The following is a 12,720-nucleotide window of genomic DNA, read 5'->3' as shown; positions in this document are numbered from 1 at the left end:
AGAGCTTAAAAATATACAAATCATCCATGACCTCTAGCTGATTTTAAAGTGATGGTATTAATCTTCAAAGATCCTCTAAGATCACAGCCAAGACTCTACAGATAGGGTTTCAATCAGTTTCTAACAACTTAGAAACACCTGCTAGTTGTTTACATTGGAAGTAGGACAGCCTGTCAGGATTTGTTCTCAGCGAAAGAAAAGCTGAAATTTCAGTGCCCGTGCTGTGAACTTAACCACTTGGCGCCCATACTACGTCTATTGACATCATGGGCTTTCGGTGGTTATATTTGAATGATGCCTGAGGCTACAGACATCATTCAGATATTGGCGTTTTCAGCCGGCGATTCCCTGCACCATAAGAATGATCATAGCGGCTGTTCCTCCGGTGCTTGTACCGACTCACCGCTTCCATCGGTGAGTCGTGACAGAATCCGCCGGCCCCCGCCAGTTACCATAGATATTTCCGGCGGACCAGATCGTCCCCGGAGTCTCTATGATCGTTCGGAGGCCAGGCGTGATGTTATGACGTCACGCCCGGCCTCGGTATTCAAATTAACGGCGTCGATCTGGCTAGGAAGCCAGGATCGTTTTTTTTTTTTATTCTTCCCAGCCTAGAGGTGAGATATGGGGTCTTATTGACCCCATATCTCACTGTAAATATGTCCGATCGTGCCATATTCCTATTACAGGGGATGTTTACATTCCTTGTAATAGGAATAAAAGTCATCATTTTTTTAAGTGTCAAACTAAAAAAATAAAATTAACAATAAAAAAAAATAATTTAAAGCGCCCCTGTCCCCGTGAGCTCGCACACAGAAGCGAACGCATACGTAAGTCCCGCCCACATATGAAAACGGTGTTCAAACCACACGTGAGGTTTTGCTGCGAACGTTAGAGCGAGAGCAATAATTCTAGCTCTAGACCTCCTGTACCCGAAAAAATGTAACCAGTAAAAAATTTTTTTTTAAGCGTCGCCTATGGGGATTTTTAAATACCAAAGTTTGGCGCCATTCCACGAGCGCGTGCAATTTTGAAGCGAGACATGTTGGGTATCTATTTACTCGGCGTATCCTCCACTTTCACATTATGCAAAAAAATTGGGCTAACTTTACTGTTTTTTTTTTTAAGCATGAAACAGTTTTTTTTTCTGAAAAAAAGTGTTCGAAAAATTGCTGCGCAAATACCGTGCCAGATAAAAAGTTGCAACGACCGCCATTGTATTCTCTAGGGTCTTTGCTAAAAAAAACATATATAATGTTTGGGGGTTCTATGTAATTTTCTAGCAAACAAAATTAGGAATTTTACATGTAGGAGAGAAATGTCAGAATTGGCCTGGGCGCGAAGTGGTTAAAGGGGTTGTAAAGGTTTGTGTTTTTTCACCTTAAAGCATCCTATGTATTAAGGAGAAAAAACACCTGGCAGTCACCGGCCCCCTAGCCCCCCCAGTTTTACTTACCTGAAGCCTTTCATTCAGTCGGCAGAGACGAGCTGTCTCTCTCCCCATGGGCTCCCGACTCTTGATGGGATAGATTGATAGCAGCGCAGCCATTGGCTCCCGCTGCTGTCAATCAAATCCAATGATGCGGAGGCGGGGCCAAGTCCAGCATTCTGTGTGTCCTTAGGGAAGTGCTTCTCTGAGGGGGTTATCAGATGTGGGGAGGAGCCGCCGGGGGACCCCAAAAGAGGGCCACTCTGTGCAAAATGAGCTGCACAGTGGAGGTAATTATATGTTTGTTATTTAAAAAAAGAAAACTTACCCTTACAATCACTTTAAGTTATTTTCTCTGAAATGCTTATAGATACAGATATAAGTGAGAGCTTGTTCTAAAGTGCTTTTACTGATTGTTAAGAATACTAAAATGTTTGAGTGTGCATGATCTGGGCAAAGTTTTACTTTAAAGCGGGGGTCAGCAACCAGTGGATTGCGGACAGGTGACTGGTAGATCACGGTCTGGGCTAGCTGACCCACCATTCCAAAGCATCAAACAGTGCAATACAGAGGAACGACCTGTAAAGTTTTAGTCCTAGTAGGGAGCAGTAAAACCACCACTTAACCACAGGGTTTTACCACCCCCCAACTTTACGTATGAACAAGCCCTAAGGGTGCTGCTGCTGAAAGCAACTAAGTACTCATTCACACGTGCAGCAGGCACTCCTCTGCAAAGTGATCTGAGTGTGTTTGACAGGTGATGAGGAGGCAATATGTTGCCTAACCACCTGATTTAAACCCAAGAGTGCTGTGCAATGCACGCAATTGCGATACGGTAGTACAGCATTTTGAGGTTTAAATCAGGTATGAGGAGGCGGCACAGTGCCCGGTGATCTTTGATGTTGTTCCGGTAGATCTCCACCTCTTTAAGGTTGCCTACCTCTGCTTTTAAGTGACAGTGGCATGATCTAAAACATTTCTAGGATAACAAGATTGCCAAAGACCAGGCACCATGGGGGAGATTTACTAAAACTGGTGCACACAGATCTGGAGCAGGTTTGCATAGTAACCAATAAGCTTCTAGGCTTACACTGGCAGAGTTTAATTGAGCAAGCTGAGCTGATTGGTTACTAGGGGTGCAACAGATCGTCACCGCTCCGTGATCCAAACTGGTCACCCCGTTCGGATCGGCACACGCTGCGATCAGCTAATCGCTCCATGGTCTCGGCCTTAGGAATGGCTGCGGCTTCAGCCTAGTTCTGGAGCGGCAGCCATCTTGGTGCACCCGTCGGCATTTACAATGTGATCGCTCTGTCACATGACGGAGCGATCACTTGTAAACAAACCAGCGTCATGATGATGCCAGTTCCTCTCTCCCCTCTGTGTACAGATCCGTACAGTGGAGGGGAGAGATCGGATGGCAGCAGCGCTGTGGGCTGCATCTGTAGTGCCCACAGCACTGCTCTGTGAGAATTGCAGTCATAGCCATCCCTCCATACCCTGCCAATACTCTGCAATACCCAGTAAATACCCTGCCAATACTCTGCCATACCCTGCCAATACTCTGCCATACCCTGCCAATACTCTGCAATACCCTGCCAATACTCTGCAATACTCTGCCATACCCTGCCAATAATCTGCCATACCCTGCCAATACTCTGCCATACCCTGCCAATGCCCTTCCAATACCCTGCCAATACTCTGCAGTACCCTGCCAATACTCTGCAATACCCTGCCAATACTCTGCCATACCCTGCCAGTACTCTGCCATACCCTGCCAATACTCTGCCATACCCTGCCAATACCCTACCATACCCAGCCATACTCTGCCATACCCAGCCATTCCCTGCAATACTCGGTAATACCCAGCCATACTCAGCGATACCCAGCCGTACCCAGCCATGCTCAGCCAATATTACAGTGGGGCAATGACATGTATATTACAGTGGGGGAGATGACATAGATATTACAGTGGGCACTATATGGTGGTGGAATTTTCACAGATTTTTGCAAATTCAGTTATTATTTGCTGATCCGAAAAATGATCCGATCCGTGACTCTGATCCGAGGAACGATCCGATCCATGAGTTTTTTGATCCGTTGCACCCCTATTGGTTACTATGCACAGCTGCACCAGATTCTGTGTGCACCAGTTTTAGTAAATCTCCCACACTGTGTTGCCTATATATATCAATGTCAAATTCATAAATTTCCAGTGGGCAGTAGAGCCACTGGAATTTGACAGAAGAGTTACCTTTGGACATTGGTAACTGGAGGGGGTGAGGCGTAATATCAACTTGGGAAAACCCTGAATAGCCTTAGATCTAATTTCTAAGGAGCTCCACAGGTCCTGGTAGGCTTCATAAGTGCGCTTAAGACATGCCTCCATCTAACGTTTCCATGCCTGCCACGATCATCAAGGATGGCTGTAGACACTGCTGTTTTTCCATCTCATTTGTGCGATTGTAGCATGCAACCTGTTATCTCTTCTAAATAACCACTAGATGGAGGTGTTGTCAAGTTAGTATGATAAATCAACTGCAGGATCTTGTGACATGCAAGTAGAAGTATGCTGCTTTTGGAAGTTCTTACATTTTTTTTTCAGCTCTATCATAAGGCAGTACATATGCTATTGAGTTTTTATTCATTTTTAGGATTTTTTGTTGGTTTACAAATGATCTAAAATCGTTAAATGTTATGCAAATATTTGCTTAGAACTTCCATGTTGGCTAATTGTTGTAGCCAGTTTCATTTCATAGCTTCAGTGATCTGCTAACTCTCTTTTTTCTGTATTTAATGCAGTAGCAGTTCCTTGTAATGTGACATTTTCAGAAAATAGATTATTATTATTATTTATTACACTGATGTGGACCAAATAGTTTAGATCCTTCTTCTGTGAAGTTTATGGCTTTATTCATATCACCATCGTACTAAAAGATACACGTCCTAGGGACAGTCTATGTATTCCTATGGTTTGTAATGTGTTCTGTGAAGAAACCCACACAAACATAGGGACAACTTTGAAGCCCAGTAACTCTCTGAGAAAAATAATATTGTAATATTTTTTTAAATAACAAACATGTTATACTTACCTCCACTGCGCAGCTCGTTTTGCACAGAGTGGCCCCGAACCTGCTCTTCTGGGGTCCCTCGGTGGCTGTCTTTGCTTCCTCCCGCAGATGCTTCTCACGTTCATGCGAGCTCCCTCGCATGGTGAGAAGCACCTGCGGGCGCGCTCCCGTCATACAGCCGGCGGCTATAGCCGCTCGCTGTATCACACGGCCCCGCCCCCGGCGTTCCGCGTCAGTAGATGTGATTGACAGCAGCGCGAGCCAATGGCTGCGCTGCTTTCCATCCATCCACTCCAGCCAGCTGAACAGTGGAAAGGACGGCGGGGCGAGCGCGGGATTTTCGAGGGGTGAGGTAAGTAAAACGGGGGGGATGGGGGCGCAGGCACTGTCAGATGTTTTTTCACCTTAATGCATAGAATGCATTAAGGTGAAAAAACATTTACCTTTACAACCCCTTTAATTCAGTTTTTTGGGCCTAATGACAAATATGAATAAGGTCGACTGTATAATGTTACTATTTTCCTCTGAATAAATATCAACACATGAAGATAAGTTATTGTATATTAGAATATTTTTATGAATTTTGTTTTATATATTTTAATATATATGTGTGTGTGTGTGTGTGTATAGTATTTGTATCATAGGTACACGGTTAAAGTATGGATTCATTTTAAAGCTTTTTTCTGTTCTGTAGACTTGGTTGTAGTGCAGAAGGGAATGGCAGATGTTCATGAAGGCTATGAACATTTGGGAAAATTACTAACAGACAAAATAAGTGAGCTGGAAGCTCGACTTTCTCAGCTACAGAAAATCCAAGATGAAACCAACTCTTTGGTACAGTGGTTTGAGAAAATGCACACAACTGCCAAATCATGGGAAGCCCCTACAGATAGCGATTCAGTGCGAGTCCATGTCGAGCAGCATAAGGTACTGTATAGTTTACCTGTTATGATCCTAAATTGTTGTACAGCAAATGGTTTATACAGATACTCTTGTCTGATTGTGTGTGCAGTAAGCATGGAGCACAAGAAAACCCGCAGCTATACTTTGCCCATGAAATGCCAGATCACCACATGTGGCCATTTCGCAAAAAATAATAATAATAATTTTATTACCTTGCTTCGGCCCTTTTACAGTATCTGATGTTCATTGTAAAGTATGCTTTGCTATTTTATGGAGCAGTAAGCCTTTTATAAACCTTAAAACTGTTGAGGTGTGTAGGGACATAAACATAAGAGTTTATCCTACACACCTACATTTAGTGGATGTGGTAGTGGAGCCTGCAGTCAAGAAACAACAGTCATTTGATGAAACAGCAGGGTTGCTTTACTAAAGGCAAATAGACTGTTTACTTTGCAAGGGAAGTTGCACTTTGCTAGGAAACTATCCCCAGAGCTTAGCGAATGGCTGACTTAGGCTACATTCACACGGGTATCTAAAGTTTGGTTGCGTTTAGAAGACTTTTCTAAAGTCTAATTTAGTTGTATTTGGAATACTTTTCTAAAAGCAGCTGTACTCTCACAATGCAAAATAATCATATTATTTATACATAATTATTAGCAACAATTACTTGCAGACAGTTTAACTGTGTTTAGGTAAAGAAGGAAAGTCCTGTGTCCAGGGTTGACTTTTCCTTTCTTTTTTTTCTTTTTTTTTTACAAATATTTTATTTTAACCACAATAAGCTAATTCCAGATTCTCACCGGAGTCATATATACACAGTAACATCACAAATACATTGGAAGAATGAAACAATAATCCACATAATAATCAAATCATATATAGCACCTTCTATGTTTATCCTATGAAGATATAGCACCATTTTTATAGCAACCTGAGAAGAAAGAAGAGAAAAAAAATATCCATAATCCTCAGCAGCTATGCCCAGAATCACCTTATCCATTTTCCGTTTCCTAAATCAAAAAGAAAAGAAAAGAAAGAAGAAAAAAAAAAGAAAGTGGGGGAAGGGTGCCCGTAATGAGCAACGGAAAATTTCTTGTTTGTTTTGTGCCGAATGTATAAGATCTTCCATCTTATTAATCTCTTCCACCTTATGAAGCCAGCATCCATTAGTAGGCGGTAACATATTTTTCCACCTAAGGGGATACACGCTTTTGCAGCGTTTACTAAGTGTCTTAGGATAGATTTCTCATATTTTTTAGCTGGGATAGTCGTAACGTGCATTAGAAAAAAAGCTGAGTCTTCTGGTATCTTATAGTCAGAAAATGTTTGGATAATGTTCTGTACTTCCCTCCAATATGGTATTAACTTTGGACACAACCAAAAGATGTGTAGCATCGTACCTCCCCCCTCCTGGCATCTCCAGCAACGATCTGGTATTCCGGGATAAAATTTATGTAATTTTTAAGTAAGATACCACGTGTCAATATTTTATAATTAGTCTCCTGGATCTTGGTGCAAATGGATGACTTCAACGCGAGTCCAATTATATTTTGTTTTTAACTGTTTGTAAACGTACAGTTCATCTCTTCTACCCACCTCTCCATACACGATAGATATGGTTGTTCCTGGGGGGGGGGGGGGGGGGTAATCAGTAGACCATACATCTTTGAGAGTGTTTGCATTAGGGTCCCTTCCTCCTAGCAGTACTTTTCAGATGTAGATAATTGTCATCTGAACCTCACCGGGAACTTTAGTGAATGGAGACTTTTCCTTTCTATCTGCAGCTAAATGTGCATTGCGTTTAGCGGCAGATAGCTGCAGTGTGTTTAACAGCATAAAATGACACACTTCTCTTTTTTTTCCTGAAATGCTAATTCTAATTGATCCTCGTGCTAGTATTCATTCTTTCCAGATGTGATCTAACAATAGTTAGTAACCTGTCAAAAGTGGACGCTGACATTCTAGTAAAGTCGTAAAATTTATCGGGGTAGGTGTCGGGTCATACATCCCCTAGTTAGATGCTGGATTATTAGGGGATGTACTAATTTTCACTTCATTTACCTGTCTTTCTGCCCCTCTCTCTCTCTGCCACAAGGCTGGCTCACACCAGAACAGGGTATGGGAAAGGCACATTCCATGCACATTTTCCACACCACACTGCCCTTGCTATCTGAAAGCAGGTGCCAATATATTGTTAACGAAACCCCAAATAGAAATTGCAGATGCGGTGCATTTGCGGGCACCAAATTGCATGGTACGGCAGTACCATGCAGTTTAGTGTGGAGCATTTTGTGCATGCACTACTTTTTCCATGTTCCAGTGTAACTTGCAGCCCATTCAAATGAATGGGCTGTCAAATTGCACCCCATGAGAATGTGCTGGAACCTCATGAGAATGGGTACTGCTTTCCCATGTGATCCCAGTGGAACTGGCTCTCAATCTTCTTCTCCTCTCAAGCAGGCACACAATAACAACACCAGCTTTGCTTTGTACGCCATTTCAATTGCACAGCTCCTTGCTGACAACAAAAAAAAAATAATTACCAACAAAGAGGAAGTGTCTGGGATATAACACCTCCCCTAGAATGGGGTATTGGAAAAAATATATAATATGAAATTGATATTGGAGGAAAGCTTGATAGGTACAGTATCTAACAAAAGTGAGTACACCCTTCCCATTTTTGTAAATATTTTATTATGTATTTTTTATGTGACAACACTGAAGAAATTACACTTTTCTACAATATAAAGTAGTGAGTGTACAACTTGCATAACAATGTAAATTTGCTGTCCCCTCAAAATAACTCAACACACAGCCATTAATGTCTAAACCACTGGCAACAAAAGTGAGTACACCCCTAAGGGAAAATGTCCAAATTGGGTCCAATTAGCCATTTTCCCTCCCCAGTGTCATGTGACTCGTTAGTGTTACAAGGTCTCAGGTGTGAATGGGAAGCAAGTGTGTTAAATTTGGTTTTATCGCTCTCAACATGGCACCTCATGGCAAATAACTCTCTGAAGATCTGAAAAAAAGAATTGTTGCTCTACATAAAGATGGCATAGGCTATAAGAAGATTGCCAAGACCCTGAAACTGAGCTGCAGCATGGTGGCCAAGACCATACAGCGGTATAACAGGACATGTTCCACTAAGAACAGGCCTCACCATGGCCAACCAAAGAAGTTGAGTGCACGTGCTCAGCAGCATATCAAGAGATTGTCTTTGGGAAATAGATGTATGAGTGCTGCCAGCATTGCTGCAGAGGTTGAACGGGGGGTGTACTCACTTATACTAGCTGTACACTTACTACTACATTGTACCAAAGTGTAATTTCTTCAGTGTTGTAACATGAAAAAATATAATACAAATATTTACAAAAATGTGAGCGATGTACTCACTTTTGTGAGATACTGTAAGTATAATGTGATCAAGAGTAGGTTTTAAACAGCTGAACAGCTAAACAGCTGAACTCCAGCTTTACACACTTTACACAGTTTGTTTGGGCCAAGATGTCCCTCACTAACTTGTGAGGCCACTGGATGTGCTGTATAAACTATAGGTAGCAGGGGCTACATACAGGATACCACACTGGATTCTGGGTTCAAGCTGAGACTTCCTGTCTCATACCCAAAACACAATAGAGTCTATCTGATCGTCGCTCAGCCATTCAGAGAAAGCAATATATTCTATCAATGAATACAGAGCTTCCTTTAATTGGCTGAGTTAGAGAGGCGGGCTGATGATGTCACAACCTCTGACTCAGGCACTCAGAGGAAGCTTTGGATGCAATGCTAGAATACATTGCTTTCTCTGAATGGCTGAGTGATGATCAGATAGACTCTACTGTGTTCCAGGTATGAGACGCAGTGCAGACCCCAAGCTGCATACAGTTTATACAGCACATTAAGTGACCTCACATGTTAGTGAGAGACATAGTTTGTTTGGGCCAGTGTATCAAAAGCTGGAGTTCAGCTTTAAACTCGGAAGACTGGGTGTCTTATATAAACATGTCTCTAATGGGAAAATCTCTAAATTAATTGTTATAGTGAAAAAATGTAGGTGCAATCATGTAGAAATGTGAAAGTCTCAATAAACATCATTCTAAGATAAAAACTTCCCTGACACATTATTGTGGCAGTGTTTGTCTTAAAGTAATTATTGATGGGATTTTCATAATTTTTTTTAAGCTTGCACCCCCATATTATGTTATTTTATTAAGGCAGGCCATACACTGTTCGAATCTCGGCCGGATCAGCTCTCCTGTGTATGGGCAGGCTGAATGCACCCACTTGATCGATTGATCAACTACTTGGGTACACCCAGCATGCAGAGTTTTAACTTTGATTACCACTAGCGGCTGCTATATCCGCTAGCAATAATCACCATCTTCTTCTGGTGGGGATGCCCCCCCTCCACGGGACCAGACAATGGCTCGGCAAGAGGGATTCCCACATCAACACTGTCTTTGTTGATGGAGGAATCACATTTCTTTCCTGCAATTTGTTCTGTGTATGGGCGGCCTGTAGAGATTGGCCGGCCTGTAGATATTTATTAACACCAGATATATTGTATGTTTCCTTTAAATAGAGGATATGTCAATGAAGAGGTTAAATATAGTACTAGCACTGCTATAATCACTGAAACAGATCTGTCTGATATGCACATTGTGAATAATACCTGATAATGCTGACTTAATGCTTTAGCAGAGGGTAATCTTTGTACAAATCCCCATTTTGGCAGCTGCTCAACTTTATTCACTAATGTAACTAATGTATAACTCAATTAGCGAAATCCTTCTTTGCGCATGATTAACTTCTATACAGGCTAAATGAGCTGTAAAGCAGCTGTTGTAAATAGCAGTAATGCAGAACATCCAATGCACGCTATATTACTACTGGGGAGAAGTGTGGACTGTGTGGACACTCCCAGACATGTTTACATCAAGATTGTAAAACTGCACAGAGCTGTACAGAATATTGAATGTTACAGTAGGTGCCCTGCTAGCTTCACTATGCAATACAGTCTTAAATGTTATTCATGCTTTATATTGCAATGTCGTTTTACACAAATGTTTGTAATGTTGTTGTTGGCCCTGCTGTACTTATTCTTAAAGGGGATTTCAATAGGAAGTTATATTTGTACTTCTGACATTTTCTCTTTTTTTTTTTTTTCAAATATACATTTTTATTAGTATTTAAATTTTCACAATAAAATACAGAAAATCTTAGAACAACTTTTTTTGACATGCTGATTCTCATTGCATGTTTCCCAAAACTCCAGCAGGACCTTTGTTTAGATAAAGAGCACAAAAAGCTCACCTGCTTAAGTCCATTCTGGCACTCTAATGCCGGCCATATACGGTTTAAATTTCGAAAAAAGAATTTTCTTTCGAAAATTGTATATCTAAGAATTTTCGTATAATTTTCGCACCATTAGTGGGCTGCAACAACAGCCGATTTTCGTGCGGAAATCAAATTTGAGGAATCGGACATGTTGGAAATTTTTGGAAAAAAGAACAATATTCTAATCAATGATGGGAGAATCGTGCGAGAAATTTAATAAGAAAAGAAAACTTATGGAGAGAAAAGAAGATTCCCGGTTACGAAAATTATTTTCTGTAGCAACATGAGGTGAAATTGAAGGCTTGGTCGGCCAAATTTCGAAAATCAATGGTGGCACCATCGGATCACAAAAAAAACGAACTTTCTGATTTTGAAAAGAAAATTCGTTCGAAATTTGACCGTGTAACCTGCATAACACTGTTGCAAAATCTGCGTCCATGTCCACTTTACGAGCTTAACACATTCATGAACATGAGAAGCACTCGGTATTATTAGATCCCAATAAAAGTGATGTTTATTTACAACTCTTAAATTCCATTACTTGCACCTCTCAGACTAAGGGATTTCCGTGCCATGGCCGTTGAGCTTAATTTTTCTGCCACCAGTACACATGTTTTCTCTGAGTAAGACCAGATAGTTGAAAATGCATAAACAGTGATTTTAGTGGGGTTGTAAATGCCATGAGTAAATATAACACTTTAAATGGGTCATAATATACATGGAATGCTTATCATTTCAAATGGACCAGGACCTTTGTTTACCATTGCACAGTGGGCTGAAGTCTGACAGTGCCTACTGAATACCATTATGTCTGAATAGTTGGGCTACAATTCCAGATTTCACCAACAGCTAGCATTGCAATATTAGAAATGGGATGTGTAGTCCCTAATAAACAGGTGGGGAAAGGAAGCCACAATGCCTTTGTCTTTGAAAATGTTTCTTTAGTATCAGCCTGCTTTGATCTTTTCTAGGTGTTTGCAGCAGAAGTGAAACAGAATGAAAGCAACGTTGAAGCACTAAAAGGCAAGCTGAAAAGTTTCATACAGAATAATGTGGGTGCTCCAGAGATTCAACATTGGGAGGACGTCTCCAATAAAATAGGTATACTTATCTTGCTGAAATACCTCTAGGCATATACACAGCCATCACTTTAGTTATGTTTTTATTAAATGTTAAATGTATTTAGGAAAATTCTACTTGTATAAATACCTGAAATCTTTCTTTATATAATCTTCCCACAATTCCTAGCATAGAGATATTAGACTGAGTGTGAAGATATATACTGTGAAACAATCAGGCATTACTGAATGCACCATAATGGAAAAAAAAAACAAAAAAAACGTAGCTCTGTGACGCAAGGCTTTGTCCGTCTACACATGCTGCCACTTATTACGCCTGTGCTGGAGAAAGATGCAGTCAAACAGTTATGTCTCTCTACTCAAACTAATACCTTTAATCCCTGTTACAAGAATTAGATTCATGAAAAATGCAAATTAAAACAGATCTTCATCCTTTTGACACAAACACTTCTTTAACAGACGTGTTCTGCGCAACCATTGCTTGACATTGTATTGTTTTTTTATAACCCCAGCAAGGCAGATAAAGGAGGGGATAGAGACTTGGAGGATGTGACTCCAAAAATCTCTTCTCACTGACTAACTAAGGTTATAATTAGAAGCTAAGTTAGGCATTGCTATCAACAATATGTGGCAGTAATAAATTCTGTTTGTAGAAGGAACTTTCCCATTCTTCTTCACAGTAGTTAAATCTCCTCCCAAAGCTCAAGGAATGTTTTGCCAGCAGATGATAGAAAATATGGACATGTGTACAGTAGTTTAGTGCTTATTAAATATAAGGGTCAGCAGACTTTGTTTAAATATGTTAAGTTGACCCAAAGGCTGCTACACATATTGGATGATCAATGCACATTTTCCCAGTAATAATCAGAATGGGAAATGATGATATACCGGTATATGC

At 40.9% G+C, this 12,720-nt stretch overlaps 1 protein-coding gene across 28 annotated transcripts in view; it reads left to right on the top strand.

Annotated features, from left to right (window-relative positions):
• DST (dystonin) overlaps window positions 1-12,720 on the top strand; it is a 736,344-nt gene that overhangs the window by 511,578 nt on the left and 212,046 nt on the right. For all 28 annotated transcript variants that reach the window (XM_077487838.1, XM_077487826.1, XM_077487828.1 and 25 more), the window contains 2 exons: window positions 5,195-5,427; window positions 11,715-11,844. In XM_077487838.1, coding sequence (XP_077343964.1) covers window positions 5,195-5,427; window positions 11,715-11,844 — 363 coding nt within the window. The remainder of the gene's footprint in view (window positions 1-5,194; window positions 5,428-11,714; window positions 11,845-12,720) is intronic.

This window comes from Lithobates pipiens, unplaced genomic scaffold (genome assembly GCF_037356315.1).
Source record: "Lithobates pipiens isolate NorthernLeopardFrog02 unplaced genomic scaffold, aLitPip1_a1.2 Scaffold_18, whole genome shotgun sequence".
Taxonomy (NCBI): Eukaryota; Metazoa; Chordata; class Amphibia; order Anura; family Ranidae; genus Lithobates; species Lithobates pipiens.
The sequence above is the reverse complement of the archived record's forward strand: the minus strand, read 5'-3'. Positions and strand labels throughout refer to the sequence as shown.